This window comes from Chelmon rostratus, chromosome 9 (genome assembly GCF_017976325.1).
Source record: "Chelmon rostratus isolate fCheRos1 chromosome 9, fCheRos1.pri, whole genome shotgun sequence".
Taxonomy (NCBI): Eukaryota; Metazoa; Chordata; class Actinopteri; order Chaetodontiformes; family Chaetodontidae; genus Chelmon; species Chelmon rostratus.
In genome coordinates this window covers 17,753,271-17,776,984 of record NC_055666.1, presented here as the reverse complement: position 1 = coordinate 17,776,984, position 23,714 = coordinate 17,753,271, and the positions used below count along the sequence as shown (strand labels likewise).

The following is a 23,714-nucleotide window of genomic DNA, read 5'->3' as shown; positions in this document are numbered from 1 at the left end:
TATCACTGCTGTAGTTGGTTGAGGTGGAACTTATTTTGAACTATTTTGTACCGGACTGCAGCTAATGATTATTTTCATTATGATTAATCTGCTGATTGTTTTTCTCCAGTAATCGACTGTTTTGTTTGTAAAAATACTGAAGATACTGAGAAATGCTGTCAGAATTACTCAGAGCCCAAAGTGAAGTTTGCTTTGTCCAATTATTAATACAAAATTCACAAATATTGAATTAAAATAATTTAAAGAAAAAGCTCATGACATTTGAAATGTTTTTGGATAAATATTGACTTAAACAATCATCAAAAAAATTGGCAATACATTTTGTGTTAGTCGTGTAATTAATCAACTGATCATTTCAGCTGTACTTGTACAAACAGTTGGTATTTTGAATCATAATGAAATGCTATTTTATGAGGTTTGTTTTGCATGCAAACATCTTAATATGTTAAATAAATGGTAACCAAAGCTTAGAAGCTTGGCTTAGTTAGAAGTAGAAACTCACAAGAAGAGTCAAGTCTGCACAGTTTTATTATATAAATTGTCTTCCATTAAAACAAGAGTACAGGAATGATGGGTTAAATCAGATTGCATGAAAGAGAGCAGCCTTCGTTCTCAGCCAAACGAAACGCCGTGTTAAAACAAGTATAGAATTATTTTAAGAAACAAAACAAATATTGCAATAAATACTTTTATTTTTATTTGATTGTGTTTGACAGAACTGAAGCTGTACAAAAAGAAGCCAGTTTAGAACAGTGACTGTCTAACAATACAAACCTGCTCGTTCTTCAGTTGCCATGCATTTTAAAGAATCACTCAGCAACAAACTCAGGCTACTTGGCTCATCAGGATTCATAATATTTCAAGCAGGTTTCTTTTGTTTTCCAACCTGGAAAAACTGTGCAAATTCTGCAGCATTTTGGATCAAAATTACAAAGAAACCATCTGATTTTGTCATGTAAGCTACGAAGGAAAAAAACTGGGTTTTGATGTGCAAGTCAAGCGTAGCTCCTGTAAATATATGGAGATGTAATTTCATTCGGGGCTGCACAGATACCTCACAATGTGAAGGAACAACATGACAGCAAAATAAATAAATTAACAACATAGGAAATGTGTAGTGCAGCAGCCCCTGCTGCTTTCTAGACTCATTTCCATATCAAACACAGCGAATCAAAGGCAGCCCGCCGACTGATGCCTCGATTTGATGTGGTAAATTCATATAAGTCTGCAATCAATATTTAATTAAGCGTTCGACACAGAGGGTATATTTCATGTTGGCTGTATGATCCCTTTTAATGGGGAACCCGAGATTAACTGAGCTGTAATGGTGAGGAGGAAACAATCTGCCTCCGTGATGGCGGTGTACACAGAGCTTAATCTCTCTCTCTCTCTCTCTCTCTCTCTCTCTCTCTCTTCTTTCTTTTACTCCCCGCTCTCCCTTCTCTGAGCCGTGACTGACAGTGGGCTCCCCAAAGATCCTGAGGAGAATGACAGCGTTTGGTGCTCCGTGGCGCAGGCCTCCCGCTCCTCTATGGCACACGCTGAGGAATACACTCCCATCAATCTCCATCATGTCTGCCTGTGTCTTACATTACAATCACTGACATGTCAACTGCTGCCTGCATGCAGGGGGTACATCTCCCCTTCCTCCAGAATGCATCGCACATCCAAGAATAAACAAAGGAAATAACAGTATGAATAAGGGGAATTGCGCAGTAAGAGAGGTAAAGCGGCAAGCGAAGCACACATTCAGTAGACGAGCGGTGGATTTGTTTTTTGTTTTCTTTGTCTCATCCACCTTATTAAAGTGCCTGTTGAATATTTGTGAGGTCAAGGTTGAAGCAATAACAGAGCATTTGATTTTGCAAACAGTACATACAAGAGACTCAAAGAGCAGGAATTAAAAAAAGGCATTATGGCATGGCACATTTTGGCATTTTAACTCCTAGACTGTACACAAGAACAGTGCCTCGAGGAATGAAATGTAAGAAAAATACAATGACGTGGTTCAATGGAAAGAGTTGCCTAATGACACACACTGAGGTACACTAAATGTTAAAAATGATACCGTATATATGTACAAAAGTCTCTGCTTTAAGAAATGTTTCAGGCAAGTCCTGCGGTACCATCCACCCAGACACGAACAGGAACACGCACTCGGTGATGCTATCATCTCAGGTACGAGCTGGAATGATGAAGGGTTGAAAAATGTTTCACAGATGTCCACTGATTGTGAAATGCTGCAGATGAGAGCGCCAGAAGGACAAGATGCTCAATCAGAAAAGAGGGAAGACCAATTGGGACCCGGGGATCGGCTGTTGATTGTCCAAGAGGGCTAAACAGTGCCTGAGCCTTTGTGCGCGATCAGAAAACGCCATCCTCAGGAGGTCGTCAGTCAAAACCTGGCAGAAAATCAGGTGTGCAGATTCCCACGTTTTTCTCTCTGAATGATTGAACTGTGCTGGAGAAAGCAGACCGGGGAGTGAGGTGTGGGACAGCTATGGCTCAATCTGCTCCTTCTGTCGGTTCCCCATCCACAGGTAAATATTAGATTCACATTCTGTGCTTTTCTTCTCTACGGGGAGCTGAGCTTTCTCGCCTTCAGGTTCCCCGAGTCTACAAGAAAATATACAGGCTTTTAAAAAGAAAAGATATTCAGTGGCTCAACATTGTATTGTCATCTTGGAAGCCCATGTCTTTTCTTTACCCCCTAGTCTGGAGGAGTGTCCTCGACTGCTGTCTCCTATAATCAGGCGCAGGCTGGCAGCCGCTATGAGCCCCTCCTGTCGCCGACTCAGATTTTTCACCACCCTGATGGATGAAGAAAAGTCGGGGAAGGAAAAAGGTAGAGAAGTTAGATAAATAAACTTTCTTACCAGGCTTAACTCTACATTTTCCTGCATCTAGCTAAACAGGGTTTCATCGTCGTACTCAAAAACACCTCACGCAGCTGCCTCTGCCATACGCCGTGCTCTTTCACATATTGGAGAGTTTGGCTGATCACTAAGCCACTCTGACAGACTGCTTTGCCTCGCATCATGTGTGCTGACAGGCTGAAAACTCACCATCGTCCCTTGTTGTCTTCACACTGCAGTTGGATGACGTCTCCGCATTTGATGGCGATGCTGTCTGGTCCGTTTTGTAGACAGTCAGCTGAAGCCATGTATCTGCCTGGAGACTAACACAGAAGGGAAAGTGTCACAAACAAAGGAAGTAAAGATTTATTTATATAGCTAGGACTTGATAGAGAACTTTTCAAAGCAAAGTTACAAAGTGCTTCATAATCACAAGTCAATTAAGCGAAAAAGATCAAGCAGGCAGGATAGTGACAGACGCAAGAACCACAAAACAGAATTAAAACACAAATAACATAAAGCAAAATGGAAAAAATATCATTTCAAAGAAGTGTTTCAGTTGAACTGGATGACTTGGTGGGAATAGATGAACTATTTCAAGATATAGAAGCAAAGACAGCAAATGCATCTTCTTCAATTAAACCTCACTCACAGAACATCCAGTAGACTTGCTGAACTGAGTGACTTTAAGGCACTATATGGACACAGCAACTCAGAAGTACACAGGAGTTTGGGGCTTCTACGCTGAATTATTGTGCTCCCTGTTCTTGCTCTTTGTTAGGAGCTACAGCATTTGGATCCATCTGAAGTCGAGCTACTTTTCTTAGGCAAGAGCACAAATAATGCAGCAATCCAGATGTGACGCATGTTTGTTCTAATCTAATCTGACTGTATTTGGTCTCACCAGTTGCACCGAAACCTCCTCCTCTGTGTCAGATGGGTGGAAGGCGTCCCGACCTCCAGGCCACTCCTCCAGACCCTCGCAGATGTCTACCGAGTGATGAGCTCCGGGCCAGCCTGGGACACGCGCACAGAACTCAGGCTGTTATTGGTACTGATGAACGCTTTTATCTGCTACACCTTAACGGCACCATGTAGATACTTAGTAACCATATCGACATTAGAAAGACCCCTTGTCACTTACTGGGAAATTAACAAGAACGTAGAATCAAAAGCTAATCTCAGTAGTTGGACCTTTTTCCCCCAAATTCCTCGATGTACCTGGTCCTTCAGGTCAAAGTACACCTGAACTGCTGAAGGGGGGTTAGAGACACAATCAGCGACAGCAGTGAATTACTGTGCAAAACAAATCAACTGCCAGAACATTTTCTGTGATTTAGTTACTAAGTATCTACTTGATTTTGGTATAAATGTGTGTGTGCAAGGTTTACTCACTCCTGCGGTTGTGCTGGTGTTTAGGGGAGTGAGGCTGGGGGTCTGGACTGCTCCTCCCGGACTCGGTGTCCTCTGAGCTCACTGACGCCCTCTGCTGCTTGCTGGGTGGAACAGCATGAAAACACACGCATCACCAAATGCTGAACACAGTCAACAGACACCCTCAGGATAGATGTTATCCTCAGCCACATGATCTAGGGTCAGCTGTCACTTCCTGAATCTGAGCCAAACCGTCAGACTGCGTAGCTGACCCAAGATCAGTGTCGAGGAACAACTCTGTCCTGTTGTTGTCTCACGCAGCCATGACCATTCAGGCACCAGCAAGACAGCAAGACAGAGCACAGAGCAGCCATGTGCAAGCTTCTCTGTAAAAGGGGAAGTGGGACTCACAGACCACTGACAAGGTGTTCGCACCCACGTGTCAGCACAAAGGAAGATCTGGTCTCGATTTATCAAGATCCAAATTTAGAGATTTGGTCACTCTGTTAGTTGATAAGTAAAAATGTTCCTGGAAATCAAATTTTACAGTAGCTTGATTAGATCTCAAAAAACGAGCCCCATCTTAAGAACCAGCTGTCATGAGGAAATTAAGGAAACTCATGGGATGAAAAACCAAAACTCTTCTTTTTGTTTGCCCTTTGCATTACATGCAAAATAGCAAATCTGAGATGCAGAGATAAGAGCAACAGTTATTAGATTCCATGTTAGAAATGCCATGGAGGAGAGCTGCAAAGACAGAGGCCTCTCAACATGGCGAGGGAGTGTGGGGGTCAGTTATGAACCAGAATGGAGGCTATAAAAGGGGGTTGCAAGTGACGATCAGTATGCAAACACAGCAGCCCTGGGTTTTTGGGTCCCCAAGCTGGGCCAGGTGGGTCATGCCAGGGCAAGGTGAGCCAAGCTGAGTTTACCACTGAGCGTTAGGGCAGGTCAGTGGCGCTGGGGGCGGTGGCGGGGCCGCGGCCGGGGCCGTTGCCGGGGGCTTCGGGGACGGGGGCTTCGGGAACGCAGGCACAGAAACACGTCGGCCGACAGCGAGACAAAGTCCAGCCCCGGCAGACAGCCCCTGGGAACCCCTCTGGACGGCCGCATGCCCCTGCAGGTGGGGGATGGGAGGAGTGGGGATGGGCAACCAGACAGCAGTGGACAGAGTGGGGGGCCTGCGCCCGTTCTCACACACCGCTACACACAAAGCTTCTACCAGGGCAACGTGAAATGATATCATCTCATTCACTCAAGCTGCGCTCAGATATGAGAACTCAGCAAACGTAGACAGTAGTGCTGTGGCTGCATGTGTGCGCCTGGCTTATGTGATGGTGCAACTGTGGCCTCCGCCTCATACACGACTGTAAACACTGTAAACAAGCACACTGACCTCTCGGAGAGCGACGGAGAAAGCTGCATGTGTCCAACCATTTGACCGTGCTGGTATGCTTCATCTGTGAGCAGAGGAGGGACGTGATGTGAGAGAGAAGATTTTCACTTCCAGTGCAGGGAATACAGGAGCATGCATGAATAAGTACTGTATATGTGACTTTACGTCTGCCGCTTTCAACTACAACTCTCGCTCTCTAGAGCCGTGAGAAGCGGCTCAAAGCTCTGAAGCTAATAAGAACACTTTGGGATTGTTGCTCTCAGACCTCTGAGCAGCTTCTGCTGGTTGGTCAGGATCCTGCGAAGCTCATTGAGCCAGGCCATCTTCACTTCCACTGTAGGAGCCTGAGAGACAACAGAGGCATTACAGCAGGCGATCAGTGGAGTACAACTTTCTGTATACTGTGACAATGTTGCCATTTCTTCTTTTAGCTTACACAGTGTGACATTTTCTGACCAGCAGCCCCAACCTCGAAGATTTCAGTTTATTGTAAAAGAAGACTAAGAAATCCAGCAAATATTCACAATTGAGATGATGAAACTGGGATATTTTTCAGATTTTTGCTCAAAGACAATCATTAAAAGATGCACTGATTATTGAATTTTCTGCTGCTTGACTAATCACTGGAGCTCTGGCTGAAGGGGTTTAAAGCTGCAGTTAACTGTCACAGAGCTCCTGTATTTAACCTGCCAGCATGAAACTTTTTCAGACTCCTCACCTGAACCACGTACACTTCCTCCCTGCCACTGTACCAGATCTCAAACTTCTTCACATCTCCCTTGACGTTCTCTGTGATCCCCACAGCAGTCATCTGCCAAGAGACATACACTGTTTACACCGACACACACACACACACACGGGCGGCATTAGGACGAGCGGCGCGAACAGCACATCGTACATCAGACTTACATCATGTAACACATCTGTCCTGTCAGAACACAAACACTCACACACCTCCGCTGTGCGACTGCTTCCTCCCCACATCCTCAATAATAAATCAAGAGCAGCGGCGGCAGCTGCAGGTGAGACGCCAGCTGCGACAGCCTCCGCACATCGACACGTACGGCGAATGCGACAGAAGAAGTCTGAGGGCGAGTTCTGTGGCCAGCTGGGCGACTTTTAACACGTGTTGAAAGTCATCAGCACAGACAACGCTATGAACTACGTGTCTCCAGGAGATCAGTCACTTCATTACTTAGTGCTAAAACCTGAGTACAGATCATGTTAGTGATGGTGAGAGGGATCATAAGTGATGATCTGTGATGAACTTAAACCTATAAAATAAATGTCAGTATCTGTTTTTTTAACTGTTTACTCTATAGTGAGCAGTAAGATGTAGTGTTGCAAAGCTGTGAGTATTACAGTATATATTTTGTATGCTATGGAACACTGACGCCGAAATAAATACAGTTTGCTGGCTAGATATCAGGCACATTAATAGTCTCTAAATGCAAACCATGCTCTTATGTCACTGAAACAAGTCTGAGTTTATGTAGAAGAGAGACTTTTAGCAGCCTGATAATAATGTTCATGATATTTTATAAACCATCATGGCTACATTTAAGATGGCATTTTCTCACACCACCTGTTATGACATATATTACTGCGGGCATATTAGTGATCCACTAATCCATGTGTTTAATTCAAGGTCAAAACACATTTTAACGAATATTACAAGCTAAGACAGTGATAGCTCTGTCGTGGAAGAAGATCGGCAAACCAAGCATTGGGCAGTGGTTCAAAGAAATGTCTTTATGTTTACCGTTGGAAAAAATTACGTATACTTTAAAAGATAAGCAAGAAATGTTTCAGAAAGTGTGGGGGGGTTATATTTGGTATGTCAAGAACAAAGACTTGTCTAACTTGCTGAGCGAAACTGGGACGACATAACTACTCCCAGTACAGGACCACAATCATGAGCTGCACTTTATTTTTCTTTTCTATTTCTTCTTTCACCTCATGGACTCAAAGGCTGATTTTGAATGTGCCTAATGTCTGTTTATTTGTTTGTTTACCGTTAAATATGTGTGTATAATCTTGATATATCTGCACAAAACTTCAGTAAATATATTTGAAAAAAAAAAAACACATTTTAACGTATTTCCGTTAACTGGTGAGTTCCTCTAAGGCCAAGGCAAACACGGACCGACCTTCAGACAGTGCTTGAAGCTGTACGAGGGGGTCTTGTCGCAGCCGTCTCCATGCTCCTCCCTGCGCTTGCAGAAGAGCAGGGCTCTCTCGTACAGGAAGAGGTGCCTCTGCATTGGCTTGAAGCGAGCCAGCTCCTTCATGCGCGTGGGACCCCTCTTGTGGCTGATCCACACGCTGAATGAACCCTGCATCAGCACGCGGCCCAGCTCGCAAATGTCACCCTGCGTGTAATGGGGAGAGGGACTTATCTCAGCTTCATTAAGGTTCAGTGAGTCACTTCTTAACACGGATCAGAACAGATCTGGTGCACCTCATATCCTGTGATGGCTATCTGATGCATGGAGTCATTGACTGACTTGAGCAGGTCCAGCATTGCTGTTAGCGCCCCCTGCAGCTCAGAAGTCCCCTCGCAATCTGCGCTGTATTTCAGAAGTTCCTGAGCACACAAACAACAGAACAGGCACGGAGGCAAATACATGAAAAACCACACGTAGATACAGGGGATAAAACAGCGCACTCTAGTGGTTAAGACTTGCAACTGGAGGTTTTGAATGCTGCATTATCCAGAACTATTGAACTGGATGCAGCTCTAGTTATTTCTGACAGGTTTCAGTTGTGTTGTTGTTGTTATGGACATTAGCTCAGTCAGCGGATTCTGCAGTCAGAGTTAATGTATTTGGGGCAGATTTTTTGTTTTTTAATTATACAGAGAGGCCTATGAGGAAAATCAGAAACACACTAAAAATACAATTTCCTGTATGTACTGATGATAAAAACTTTGAACACTGTGTTTTGGTTTAATATGTTTTTGATAACTGGGCCCACTTCTTGCTACTCATGTTTATCTGACACAGTGCTGGCTGTCTGGATTCCAATCTCATGGAAAATACAGCATAAAACAGCCTGTGTCACATACATAAAGTAGGCGACTGACTCTGTGTGATATGACTCTGCTGTCAGTCTAACCTTCAGCAGCAGCTGGTATTTGGTGAGGCGTTGGACTGGTTTCAGCAGGTAGGAATCCAGGCCCAGTTTGTGCTCCAGCTTTTTTTGACACTCCTTCACAAATAAGGCAAACAGAACCACAATGAATCACAGATTTTTAACTGTAACTGTAAAGTGAAAGAAAGGCCAAACTGACCTGAAAGAAAGCACAGTCTGAGAATTGTCTCCACAGCGCCTCAGAGCGGGGCTTATTCTGACAGTAGCATTCATACATTTGGAAACTCTCTTTCTGGGTAGACATGAAATAGAAATCTGTTTGAAAAAACATGGAAACACATTACACACAAAAGAAGCTTCACAACAGAAACTTTCATATCGTCTCACCCGCTGCAGAAAACAAGCTCCCACTCCTTCAGGAGCCTCCAGGCATCCTTCCAGGTCCTGAAGGAAGACCCTGGATTCCCAGAAAGGTCAGAGGTCAAGAATTAGATCAAAAAGCCACCATGTTAACCCATTTACTCCCACACTAATACAATAACTCAGTGTCAGGGCTCGCCCCATGTGATCCTCTGCAGTGTTTTGCATGTTTGTAAAGTAGAATGTGTGGCTCTTGTTCAACTGCCTGTGGGCCAGGTTCAGTTTGTCTGTGCACATAAATCAGAATTCATATGTTTAGTAACACTAAGAGCAGGGGTGCTGCCTCAGGTTGTTTTGATTTAGGACAGGTCAGAATGGGGAAGGTCACATAGCTGAGGTTTTATTTTTATGTTCAGGCAGACCTTGTTAAAACTGTTACGAGTCCTCTTTTGGTTGTATTTTTTTTTTACCCTCAGGCCAAATTTCTTTTGTTCGCCTCCTGTTTTTCTTATTTGTAAAGTTACCTAGGGCCAATCCATGCGATAAATAATTCATTTTACCAAATCCATCTGGTTTAATGTCCCTTGTCCCCCAGAGAGCTGAGTCGTAACACTGGCAGATCACACTACAGAAACCCCTGAACCATCAATTAATCTCCCTTAATAATACCACACACTTATTTCCTGCTAAGATGGTGTGTTTGGCTCTAAAAATGACATTACATTCACTACCAAATATTATGCAATACTACCTGTTTGGCTGTCTAATCTTTGATCAGAGTAGTAATTTAAGTAATTAGCATTTAAGGTAAAGGCCTCCTTTACATTATAACTAAAACACAAAATCATTTCTTTCATGAAATTTGCATCAAAGCTGCAGATTTTCTGTTTATCTAAGCTTCAACGCCATTAAAGCTCTTAAATCATCCGTGTTTTACCTTCATCTTTTACCTTAATATCACATGTCTGTTGTGATTGTTGATATTTGCAGCAGTGTACTCTCTTTGGGACAATGTCCTTTGAATCTGTTAACACTTGATATACTGAGCATGCTTGTCTTTGTATTTTAAACAGGTCTGTGTGTGATGAGAGTCATTAATCACTTGCCTGCTGTGAAAATTGTAGATCTCAGCCATGTTTCCAAAGAGGATGTCTCTCTTGCTGCGCAGGATCGGCGGCAGAAGCCCTGACAGAGCTGGGTTGTCCATCTCAGCCCTGTAACCCTGCGACACAGTTAAGGAAATATAGAGTTTATGCATATGCAATTGTCCAGGAGTAATTTAACCGTCAGTAAATCAGCAATAAAGGTTTTTTGTTTGATGTTAAAAGATTTTTTAAAAGTGTGTTTTCTCACCAGCAGAACTGAGAGCAGCTCTTCCACATAGATTCTTTCTGTCTCTATGAGTTCCCTCATCACATGACTGTGACACACACACACACACACAGGAAAGCAGACACACAGAGAGAGCCAGAGGGCATCATTAGCACTGAACAAAGAGAATCACAAAGTAAACAGCATCAAGAGTAGGACTGAGGACAGACAGATGTGTGGACAGATGCCTCCTCCTCACCGCTTCAACAGATCTGGGCTGTCCTCTCCCTCCAGACTGTACGACACACAGCTCCGGCTCTCCTGGTAGTCGTGGATCACCTCTATCTGAACACACCATAGGCGGACAACACTGACTCTTCTTCCATTTGGATTTAGACAAAATGTTATGATACTGAGCAAATTGTTGGACCAAATGGGACGAGCTAGATAAGAAAATCATGATAATAAACATTTTGGGGGTTACATGCAGCTGCGATAGTGGAAGGAGATAAATAAAACAAAACAGAAGTCTTTTTTCCTTACTTTTCTCGGGTTTGGGCTCTTTCGGGAGGCTCTCTTCCCAGGCAGAGAGAGGTCGAATGTGAACTTCAAACCCTCCCCTGTAAAAGCCAGATCGTCAGCCGCAGTGGCAACTCATCAAAGCGTATGAATTTAATTCACATGCAGTATATTTCAGCTTGTCTGATGAGACATACTGAGGAGACGGTTCATCAAAGCATCCACACTACATGAAAAACCTTTATGACCCTGTGCACAAGATGGCCTCAAAGAGATTTGCTTGCCCTGCCTGTGACCTTTTCTATTCCTTGTTAACTTAAAAAACAATCAGCCATAATCGACATTTGAGGTAATCAATGCTAACAAGTTGCCTCCTCTAACGGCGCAGCCTGGAACCAGCGTGCGCAGATCTAAAGCAGCGTTTGGCACGACTGTCACATGTCTTTTTGATCCCGGCAGCTGAATCCTTACATGCTAGTCCAATCTCGTGTCTTGTGCCCTTGCATGTGCCATGTTACATTCATGATCAGTGGTACGCATGCATGCACATACGTGCGCGTATGCATGTACCGGTTCAAATCAATCAAAGGTAACCACTTTTCCCTTCATCTCCTCCTTTAAATGGCTGGTGTCCCAAGTACCAAGGGAAACCTCAGAGGGGCTCATAATCACTTTCATTCTCTTTCTAGTTATTACTCTCATTAGTATGTAGCACACAAAGCTTTAAAGACATGAATGGACACAGAAAGATGCCTATTTATCTTTTTATTTTCACACACTGAGATGGAAACAGTAGATAAAGTCCCTGTACATTCAAAAAAGAATAAAACACACCAGATAGCACATACAGTATTAATTGGGTACCACTGTATATGGTTATCTTTGTGCAACCTCCCTTGAGATACAAAGGGAGATGAAAGGCTCTTTAATGTATATATGGTTCTATAGCAGCTATCCTGGCTAATAGAGCGGTCAGGTATTTCCCAGTGGACTGATTATACCTTCTAATCCTTGTTACAGCTTGTTTGTAAAGATGGCCCGCCTACCCCGAAGCAAACTCAGGAACACCTTAGGCCTGCTCAGTGGGACCCTGTGATGTGTTAATGTAACCACGGCGCCTAAAGCAAAGAGGGAGGGGAGAGGGATTGGTGCCAGGCCATAAGGGCTGGGACGAGACCCCATACTGGGCCTGGGAAACAGGGAAGGCTGGGCAGAGAAGTAGCTGATTTGTAGAAAGTCTGCTTTATAGGCTGCAAATGAGGGCCGCTAATGCTTTTAACTGACTGTAAAATTCTTTCTAGTGTGTGTGAATGAGCTGACAAAATCTCTGTTTCAACAGTGATTCTTTCCTTGTGTGTGTGTGTGTGTGTGTGTGTGTGTGTGTGTGTGTGTGTGTGTGTGTGTGTGTGTGTGTCTGTGTGTGTGTCTGCACCGTGCTTGGGGGAGAAGAGCGGGGACTTGGAGCGTGGTGGGTTTTCAGGCCTGGGGGCCACCAGTTGGACCGGTCGCACATGTTTGTCAGCCAGCTTCCTGAGACAAGCCTGTCGGTTCTGGATCATCTGCTGCACTGCTGCATGCTTCGCAAATGTTTCCCCTATGTGAGCCTAATGGAGAAGGACACAGAGGTCGTACATTAGATTGTGATGTAAAATCCAGAAATATTACTGATATGGAGAAACAAATACACGCAGAAACAGCAGTTCAAGGTCAAAGAAAGTGCTCCAGTGGTTTGAAAGTACTAGTGATGTTGGATATATTGAATTCTTTTCACATTGAAAATCACTGCAGACCTGCAGCTGAGGTGTGATGGCAGCCTCGTACTCTATGGCCAGGATGTCCGGTCCTGAGCTGAGCACAGACGGCGCCCCCTCCAGGAACCTCTCAATGTCCCTCAGAGCAGCCTGGGCCCCCTCCTTAGACTGGAACTTATCTACCAGCTGATTGGCCAGCAGGTATGCAGCATCATCACACCAAGTTTTGGCCTGAAGGTGGAGAACACATGCATATCAGCAAGAAGATGTTCTGATGTGTATATGTGTGTTTGTGTGTGTGTGCACATGTCCCAATACCTGCCCAAGGCAAAGCAGCAGCTGGTGTGTTTGCAGGAGACGAGTGTGTTTGGTCTTGAGAGCAGCATTGAGTGTATCACAGTAGTGGCGAAGCTCGTTGCAGCGCTGCATAATAAGAGCCATGGCGTAGTGGTGACCGGCTGACAGCTGGTGTCCGTGAAGTATGATGATCTGAGCTCGAGCCATCACCTCCTGATAGAGCCAGCAAAGACACACCTACTTTATGTATAGTACGTGTATTTATGGCAAACCCACCTGGCACACACAGAGCTGGTAAATGAGTGCTGATATCGGCTGACCTGTGCATTTGATTCCAGACTGTCCAACCTTTTGAGAGCCTGTTCTGTTTGAGCCAGAGTGTCAACAGATACCGGCAGCTCCCTCTCCTGAGCCATCAGGTGGTCCAGACACATCTCCATCTAAACAGAAAACACACCCCATCAGATATACAGAAAGAAAAAACTGTCTAAAGCCAACTACAGGCATGACAACCCACATTAAACCTTGAGCCTGAGGACTAAACAGGACCATATCTCATGATGTGCCAAAAATACAGGCCATACATGCAGACATAAAGACACAAAAACATACATGTGCACATGACAAATAGATTGAATCATCACCTCCTGAAAGCTTTGCTCGTATCTGAGCAGCTGCAGGTACTGATGGAGTTTTAGATGATGCTTCTCAAAGAAGCCATCGAAGGCAGACTCCATGTCTCTGAGCTGTGCAAGAAGCCTAAAAAACAGAGGGGGGACTTAGAGCTCATTCATTTTTGGCAACTAATATTTGAAATGATAATGTAAAAGAAAGAAAGATGGCTGCTTAAAGATGTCTCACCTCTGAACAGTCTCCCAGTCCAGCCTCACATCCCACTGGGAGTCATCCTCCTTCCCAGACGTCTCCAGGCTCAAGAGGAGATGACGACCCTCCTTTGACACCGACCTGATTGCATCCTGTCAAACAGAAATTTACACCATAAGTGAGCAGCATTCAAAACCAACTACTATAACTGTGGTTATGTTAATACATGCATCTTACATGAAAACATGTGAGGCCTTACTTTGAGGCTCCTGTACTTGTCAGTGTGAGACTGAAGGAGAGACTCAATGGCTTTCCCCTCATCAGGCAGGTCTGTCTCTGCCAGCTCAGTGCCGAAGCCCTGCAGCATCTGTGCAATGTCTTTGACTGTTACAGCAAAACTTTCAATAGCCTAAAGCAAAAGACACAAGAAATACAGAAATGCTGTAATACTGATGCTCAGCTCACGAATGGGTCTCAAACTATCTATGCGGTGAAAGGAAAACAATCTGCAGCTCTATGTCTCTAAGATGCAGAACCACCGAGACCTGTCAGTATCCAGGGTTAAAGATGGACCACAGCTATCCAAGTGCATGGAAACATCACACTGGACAGGTCTGAGAACTCAGAAGGTGGGATAGATGCATTTCCAGTTTATATTTCATGCTCATATGTGCAGAATTTCCAGCAGCAGCTTTATCAAACTGGTAAACAAACATTGGCTCAGTCACAGGGGGTGAACCTCAGAAACTGAAGGAAAATAACAGGCGGATGATGAAGGGTGATACAGATTACTGTTTGGCCACAGCGTGCTGCAGAATTGATTTGTAGCTTACTGTTCGTAAAACAATCCAGTCGCTATGACAATAGTCCAAAGTGCCACCAAACTCTGAAGTCAGCTGGTTCTCATCGATGTAGCGCAGCAGGTCTGTGACGGAGCTCAGCATCACCACCTGAAGGTGCAGACAAAATCTGAGACCTCACAAAGAACACTTTTGTTACATTTACAACAGCTGCATGTTTAATTTTTGCTTCAATTTTACATACATCATATCATTACCCAGTATTTTTATCATGTATAATAGATTTAATAGGAAAAATAGCTACAGTAGTGCCAGGAGGACGAGGTATGATTGGCACCAGAATAAAGGCTCATTAGAACCAATCAGGTTGTTAATAATACTCACACTCTGTGGAAATGGCAGGATAAACATTAGATTTTTACCACTGATACTTCACAAATTACAGTACTTCTATCACCAGAAATATGAAAAAACATCCTACTATACCATAATCTGCTTTATTAGAATAATTGTTTCAAAGGTTAAAACTGAAATCAAAGCGTTCTTGGCCGCGTCCACCACAGAACATTTGACTCATGGAGATCAGGGCTGTAAACAGGAACGAGGTGTACCTTGTTGTGGTGTGGGACATGTTTGGTAACTGAGGAGGAGCTGCCTTACTGGCATCTTGAGCATGAAGTCCTCTTGGCTGAAGCGAAAGCCAATATCAGTAACAGTGCGGTGGAAGAAGCTGGTGGGTCGGAGCACCAGGACCAGGTGGAGGTTCCCAGGGAAGGAAGCCTTGAAGAGGGAAAAGAGCTTCGCTGTCATACTGATGATGCTGTGTGTGGAGGAACAATAACTTTGTATTTAAGCTCACTGTGGCGCACATCAGCTTTTCACACATTGCACCATAGACCGAACTAATCCTGCACTGGCACAGGAAGAGAGGAGAAGGAAAAGCATGAATAAGCTCTCATCCTCCACATCTGACAGGAGAGGCTTCAGGTGTCAACCATTCTGTCAGGCAGGCGATTAGTGTCAGCCTAATGGAGTCAGGCTCAGTCTCCACACACATGTCATATGCTGCATCTCATCTTCAGGTCGTCTGAGGTCGTTTCCTGACTGTGTAGGATAGTCTGTTCAGTGTCTGCAGTATGCCCGGACACAGGGCAGCCTGCTGTAGGTGTGCATGCTGTAGTATATATAAAAAAGATTTAGATATTTTATCTATAATGACTTGCATATGTACATCATGCAGGTGCAAGTCATGCAAAAGCTCTGCAGCAGGATTTATATACATCGCCTCTGTTTCTTCAGATATCCCTGCATGTGACGCAACTCCTGACATTCATTCGTCCTGACTCCATCACCGGGGTCGATCAGTCAAGCTCCTGGTTTCAGGTTAAGCATGCACTAAAAAGCCGCACGTCAGTCTGACCGGGCTTCGTCCGGGTTTCTCAAACAGCCAATCGCATGAGGAAGCAGAAGCGCGCGCGCTCGCCGCACCGCAGTGCTACACCCGCCAGCAGCTACAGCCGATGCCACTGCCGCAATCCCCCCCTCCCCAACCTGCCCGCCCAAAAACTTCACCCCAAACTCTTTACACGGTGGATAAAACTGAGGAGCGGCTCGTTACCGGGCTCCGGCGCATCTTCGGTATCCCCCGCCGGTAAAAGCAATCAGCCATGGTGTTAGAAGCCATGTTCCCGCCCGTCCGATGGAAATCGGTGCCAAGCTAAGTATGCAGCTCCCTCCGGCTGCCGGACCACCGCCGCAGCGCTGCTGCTGCTGCTGCTGCCTCTCAGACGGAGGGTGGCAGCGCTGACTGCAATGTTTCCCTCCCGCCTTCCTCCCTCCTCTTCCTCTCCTCAGCAGCCCGCGTCATCACTCTATTTTTGCTTACTCATACATTTGCAGCAATATGCCACGGGACATTCAGTGCAGACGGAGCGTTCAGGCCACTTTTCAAACTACCCACCTCATGCAATCACACACCAAAAACGAAACCTCCCTTTGATTCTATGCAGAAATAGCAGTTTGGTCGTGTGGAAGCTGTCCGTGTGGTGCTCACGTTTTCAGCACCCTGGACAGCAGCTCATAAATACAAAAGCAGCCTATCGGCACAGCTTGTTCAGCTATTTGTCCTTTGCAAGATGTCCAAACTGTCTAGTAGAAGTATTGATTCAATACAAATGGCCTTGATGAAAAGAAATATGAAACTCACTGCTATCCTGGCAAGTGCAGTTTTGATAGAGGCCCATGTGTCCAGTCTTCGGTCTAAGATGATGATGAATTTTACTCCGGGTTGCCTCGTGCTGCAAGAAAAAATAGGCAGTTGTACATAGCTGTTTTGTCATTCTGTGCAATCGTTGATGTTTGGGGATTTAAAGCGGGAAACCGAGAAAGGATGACCATCCAAAACTGCAAATTCATATTATTTATAAGTGTTTACCAACTACAAACATGAGTTTTTTATAATTTAAAATGAGCTGTCCTAGACTTGATCCACTTTCAGCTCTCATAGTGTCCAGGGGAAGTGAGGTTTGGCCATAGAGGGCATCAGTAGGACGTCTGACACAGTGAGCTGAGGAGCAGTCAAGGCCAGCTGTGCTCAGAATACAAGCGCTGGGCTTTTGGTGCACTGCAGAAAGGGAGTCAGACAGGAATAGACGGAGGAGGACGCACCGAGGGATGAGAGTGAGGTATGTAAAGACTTTGGCCAAAGCTTCCTCTGGAATGTCACTGAAAGCCGAGCATTCTGGGAGGGTGATGATGACGCTGGAGTCTTCCCCGCGGCCCCCTGGAGAACAGGACAGAAGCAATCGATCACAAACAGCGGAAAACGTTGTGGGAAGTGGCTCCCCTCTGAAGAGGATGGGACAGGGATGCAAATCAAGCAAAAAGTAGCTGATGCAGGACTTAACGTGCTATAAATCTTTAAGAAATGACAAGACAAGGCCTCACCTGACAGGTACGCCACCTGTTTCTCTATGTATCCTCCCACCTCCTTCAGGCTTACAGGGACAGTCACCTCTGGAGGAAGAGCCACAAATTGCAAACATCAAAAGCACGAGGGAGCCAGATATTACTAAAATGAATACAACCAGTTGGTGCAGAGTGCTGTTTTATGCAGCTGTCATCGTCTTCTTCAAAGATGGAATAAAAACACGACCTCCCTGAAGAGGACCGGCACAGCTCAAAACAACGCCAGTCACGTCCACATAAAATAAAAGAATCTGCAGCCTCAGAGCAGTCACTAAATAATGCTTCAAAGGCTTTCCCACCGTGACAACCACACCGAAGCCTTAGCCACCGGAGTTTAGGCATGAAAGCGCTCACATTTAAAGACAGCAACTCTCATCTGTCAGCTTTTTTTCCTGAAAATAGACATTTTTAGAGCTGCTTCATGATGATACTGATGCTGCAGCTGAATACAGTGAACTGCCTCACTGTGGAAGATGTAAATCCTGCATCTGGTGCATGCAAGACAGTGACATCATTAAAAGGCATTAGCCCGTTGACTGTACAGCATCTGAATTGATGTTAAGTTTCCTGGCAGATGGCCCGGGGTGTTGTGTTTGGTGCCATTAGTGTTGTAGGCTAAGAGGCTAATAAACGCACACAGTCTCTCACAGAGCTGTCAGTGCAGTTCATATGTCTGCCCTTTGCTGCACCAGGAATCATTCAGCCAGGGGCCTCATTCGTAAGACACACTCAGTTTTGATCTTAAATATGACTTTTTTATGCTCTGCAGCTTTTATGAATCAGCACAGCATCCAAAATGACTTTAAGATTAAGTACAAATCTAAGAACATTGTTAAAAATGGGGCCCAGGAGCTGCAGAGGGCAGACCTGTCATCATGTTGACACTGTTTACATCTTTTACTCACACTGCATTTACAGTAGATTGAATGCACGCAGCGGATGATTTTATCCTGATTAAGACAACTGCAACAGCAGTGTCTCTTTAATATCATGTGCTGCTGGTCTGCTGGAGGTTTCCAGCAACAGGTTAACGAAATTGGGGATGCAGCCTTTGTCCATCGCTTTCCAAAGCTCTGGAACAAACTACCAACAGATATCAGGGAAGCAGCTCGCTGAATGTCTTCAAAAGAGAGTTAAAAACGTATCTCTTCACTTTAGCCTTTAACTAACTCATTGTTGCTTCCTGATAAACTTCTGAAACTTTAAATTTTATTTGATTTTATGCCTTCTATGTTCTTCAATTCTATTTTTACCTATATTTTGTTATTGTAATTCTGTGGTTTTATGTATTGTCTTTATTTTTATTAGTTATTCTTTATCATTATAAAATAGGTTTTATTCTCTATTTTATTTTACATACATTTTTTATCCATTTTTATGTCCATTCTGTTATTTATATGTAAACACTCACTTGGTGCAATTCCTGTAGGAAAGGTCTATACAAATAAGGTTTCTATTATTATTATTATCATAAGCTCATACAATACATCATTAAATACAGCGTGACATAGAGTATAAATTTCCAGCTTCCTCTCCAAACAAGAAATATTAACAACAGACATAAAGAGGAACATTTAACGCAGTACTGAGGCACCAACTTGCGTAACCTGTGCAGACGTTTATGCAACAGATCACCAGGGCAGCAAACTTGCTCATAATTCATCATTTCCTCATCCATAATGGACAGAGACATTAAAAATGAAGAGGAGCAGATAACTAGAAAAGCAGGGAGTCAGAAAAACATGAGAGAGCAGGAGGAGGTGTTATTTTCCAGGCGTCCACTGCAGTAATAGTGTCCGTCAGGCTGTCAGGGAGCAGGCAATGAGCTCTGCTGCTACATGCTGAATATTTGATGTGTGTCTGTAACAGAGAGGAGCTGAGCCAAGCCAGGCCAGAGCAGGTCCAATGGCTGGACTGTGCACACAGGGATGCGGGGTAAAGTTACCGTCACGCTGGAATAGTTATCTAAACATTTATACCCTCTGCCACGAGACGTTCAGGAAGTAGAGACGGGGCTTAAATTAATATATATGACGTTATTTTCCATTGGAATAACTAATACAGGCACATTATGCTGTGAGTTATTTATAGAAAACAGTGCATGAGCTAGAACAGTATGTGAGTTGTAAATGTGTAAGTTTCCAATCTTACACACACATTTTACAGTTAAAGGTGATTAAATACTCGATGAGCCCGTGTCATGACCTTTCCAGGTGACAGGATGGTGAGTGCAGGCGAAAGTCAAATAAGCTCTGTTTGTTGTTCTGTTCCTCGGCACAGAGAAAGAGGAATGTTTGCCCGTGTGGATGGAAACAGAGATTTGCTCCAGTCAAACAGATCCAGACTCAGACCAATCGGTTCAGTCTGCGTACAAAGCTGAAGGCGGGGAGCTTATCTCTGTTGTCCAAACAGTGATAACCGTGCGCGCGGATTTCATTACAGCTCCTGCAGCATAAAAAGCCTTCGCCCCCGTGTCGTTTTCCATGCTTTGTTCCTCTACAGCGCTGAATATCCGGGGGCTTCATTAGGCTTCTTTACAATGATCAGCAGGGGGAAAAACACTTTCATGTCAAAGTGAAACAAATCTCTACAAATTGAGGCATGTCGAAGGCGTGTGCACATTTTATAGGCACCATAAGACGTTGATATTAATAGGCTGTAAAATATTAAACCAGAACGTGTTGAGGCTGAGCATGGCTTCTGTGTGAATATTAACTTAAGTGCTCTGTGGTCTTTTCACAGAGAATGACTCAGGTAGGAAACCAGAAGATTTTCTATCCTGGCTGAGCAAATTGATGGCACAGCGCCACACACTACTACAGTAAACCTCCGTGAATCATACAGGCTGACTGCAAACAGAGGCCGCTTTATGTGCCGAGAGCACACATACCCAGCATGGACGTCATATTCAGTGTGATTTTTGTAGAGACTGGGAAAAAAAAAAGCGGACACTGTAATCCCCTGCAGAGCAAGCAATCCCCTCGTACTCGTACACACACACACACACACACACACACACACACACACACACACACACACACACACACACACACACACACACACACACACACACACACACACACACACACACACAGGTTTTCATAGTACACAGAGGCCTGGCCTCATACTGCTTTTAGGTCATGAGATATTTCACCAAACAAAGCTTTCAGTGCTAAGGGGATTAGACTGGTGGGTGGCTGCATTCTGATAGAAAAGGGTAGAAGAAAATTGAGTATTCTACCCGCTGGGATACATGAAAGCTTGACTGGTTTCAGAGCAGAAAGGCTGGGATGGTAAACCCCACACAACAGCGTCACATATCTTCACATGGTGGAGCACCTGTGACCTGTGCTCTTTGGTCTGACACTAATGTGGATGTTTTGGGGTAATTTGGTCGTGATGTGGAAGGAGCTTTCCTGTGCGATGAGCTGCCAGTCTTTGTGGTGTTTGTCGTGATTTATCATGACTCACGTGGCTTTCTGTCCCATAATATTATCGGATTGCTTGGTCTCTATCATCACAGCTGTGGAGACAACAATGATTCATGCTGAAAACTGCAGATAAACAGGTTAAAATGTTAATGGTTGCATGTGGAGGTGTGGCAGCTGCAGCCTAAGTTGGGGCACTCAAAGCAGTTGAAGTGTCAGCTGAAGTTCAAGCACTGAAAGTTTCACATTTAAGCAAGCTGAATTGAATCTGTTTGCATAGAAGTCCTGACAGTGGTTGAACAGTTAGTACTGAAAGCAACTGAACTGTCATCTGCAAAGTGAAGACGTGGAGGTAGCTGAAATGTCAGTTAATGCATAAGCACTGAAAGCAGTTAAACTGTCAGTTGAACCGTCACTTGAAAAGCAAGCAATGAAAGATTTTCAGTTGAAATTGAAGAGTGTGCACTGTGAAGAGTTCGCATTTAGTCAGCAGTTGAAGTGTTAGCTGACATGCAGGCAAGTGGAAATGTAACTTTTCTCATGCTATGGCCTGTTAGCCTTTGCAATGCTCAGTGATTCATGATTCACACGGCGTCCGCCATACTGTAGACGCTGTCGGTGTGAGAAATATTTGTTTATGGTGTCCTGTTCCAGCATGAATGCATGTTTACACAGACTGATAAGCAGGATAACATCATTGAGGGAGGAGTTCAGTCTACTGGGCCCCGTGCTGTGAGTGTCGTTTATATTGTGGGTTTACTTTGAAATGCCCGCATTGTTTCAGTGAGCCACAGAAGGCTCATTGAAACAAAGCAGGAGTGGTTTCATCCAGAATGGTAATGTGCAGGTGTAGAGGGGAGAGGCCATTGGATGAGCTGTGTAAGGGAAATGTATGATTAGCCATGAAGTAAAGGATGAATCTGTGGTTATTGTGTCATACAACAGCGTGTTCTTTACGCTCGCTACTGCATGTAAGAAGCTGAGGACAAGCCCAGAGAGAAAGGCTCACATTTCACAGAGAGAGAAAAGGGTCACCTGGTATAAATAGAAACTGAGCATGGCCTTTACCTGGCTGTCTCTGTTACCGACACAGCCCAGCCCAGGTACACTGAACCCACAGGAGACACAAAAAGGCAAGGGCCCATCAATTAAACAAGATCTCAAGACTGCTGAGCTCCCAAAGTAATCACACTAACCTCTGGAGGAGGCTCCTCCACGATGCTGTCAGTCACACCCGGCTCTATTTCTGTCCAGCATCTAATCTTTAGGCTCCAGTTTCTTTTTTTTTTTCCTGACTTGTGTAAAACATAACTTCAGAATGGTGACAAATGATGACGGTAAAGTTGTTTTTGATGCTCGTTTAGGATAATCTTTAATTACATTATTGGATAAAAAAAAAAAAGACTATAGCCTTTTCTTTTCCTTGTATTTCAATAGATAATATATACAAAAACATACTCTGGCAAGTGAAAGCTGCGTTATACCTTCTGAACATTTTGTCTTTTGAATGTGTTAACTGACACCAGCAGCAGTCACTGTTCCTCCATCACTGCCCCGCACTGATGTACAACCCAGACTCAGATATTCAGGCTACAAATTGTGACTATGGATACATTTCTATCCCTCTGTGGTGGCTTAAAATAGCTGACATAATCCCTGCAGTGACTCACTGTTGGAGCAAAGCTGCAGGAACTGGCACATCAATAATACTGACTAACTGAGACCCGGGCTGCAGGTCTTCGGTTAGCTCCTGTTCTGGTTCTCAGAAGTTACAAATGAACAGTGTCAGTCAAACTTGTGCTGCGGCGCGCTCCGGTCTCGGACTGCTAAACTGCGCTGAGAAGCACTGGTGATGGCGCACACCTTGAGAGCAGGTACTGGGTGGTGAAATGAGGACTGTGCGCATCGTGTGTACTCACGCTGCAGAGTGCTCTCCAGCTGGGAGCCGGCCTGCAGAAGGTAGCGGTAGCTCTCCATCTCCTCTTTGGGCCCTTTCTCCGGCTCTCTCTCCTCCTGCAGCGAGGCTGGGCCCATTCCCCCTCGGCCCCCGACGCGGGATCAGGCAGGGAGAACCGGCGCTGTCGTGGGAGGTGCTGACAGTATGTCCAGGCCTCACATCCTCCTCAGAGTCCTCCAGCCCTGCATGGTGCTCCTATCTCGAGGCTGGGAGCTGCAGCGGGGAATCTTGCGGCCGCCTGCCTCTGCGGGTCCCAAGCTCCAGACGGGACAGTTCCCTGAGGCTGCTGCTGGATCTCCCTGACCTTGAGCGGCATAGAGAGTGTCTCCACAGCAGAAGATCTGTCCACATCAGCAGAAAGCAGTGGTTTGCTGTCGTGTTGTTACCAGACTCAAACACACACACACTGAATGAGCGGACTGCCCTGCTCCCAGCAGCACTCAGCTACTTGAAAACAAACAGGGCTCCATCTGGCCGCTGCTGTCTGTCTCTGCTGCCCCTCCCTCTCCTCTCCCCTCTCTCTCTCTGAGCTTTAGTGCGTCAGCTCTGCACCGGGCAGAGCTCAACAGAGGACTCCTGACACACTGCCAGCTCCCTCCCAACTTCTCCTCTCACTTCACACTCCTTCATGCTCCCGTTTCTCTGCTCCCCGCGCCTTCACTCTAGCGCTGACTGCGCTACAGTGGGCTGGATTGTTCAGCTGTCATGTTCACTTTCTCCAGCTTTACTAATAACAGAGATGCGCGCGCACAGCGGAGAATAGATCTATTGTGGGGAAAGC

The 23,714-nt window shown here is 44.9% G+C and overlaps 1 protein-coding gene across 1 annotated transcript; it reads right to left on the bottom strand.

The window, feature by feature from the left end:
• Positions 1-510: 510 nt before the first annotated feature.
• Positions 511-23,220, bottom strand: mcf2a (MCF.2 cell line derived transforming sequence a). Its single transcript, XM_041943612.1, has 30 exons — positions 22,896-23,220; positions 17,528-17,596; positions 17,249-17,363; positions 16,788-16,878; positions 15,242-15,361; positions 14,615-14,731; positions 14,041-14,190; positions 13,818-13,933; positions 13,601-13,715; positions 13,277-13,396; positions 12,978-13,169; positions 12,699-12,890; positions 12,341-12,512; positions 10,933-11,009; positions 10,649-10,734; positions 10,432-10,498; positions 10,185-10,300; positions 9,106-9,175; positions 8,918-9,010; positions 8,743-8,835; positions 8,087-8,212; positions 7,776-7,997; positions 6,344-6,436; positions 5,891-5,969; positions 5,626-5,689; positions 4,251-4,351; positions 3,760-3,872; positions 3,066-3,178; positions 2,708-2,811; positions 511-2,616 (listed from the first exon to the last, which is right to left on the bottom strand). Exons 1-30 carry the CDS (start codon positions 23,008-23,010, stop codon positions 2,576-2,578), a joined length of 3,342 nt encoding a protein of 1,113 aa, XP_041799546.1. The 5' UTR covers positions 23,011-23,220; the 3' UTR covers positions 511-2,575.
• Between the last annotated feature and the right edge of the window lie 494 nt (positions 23,221-23,714).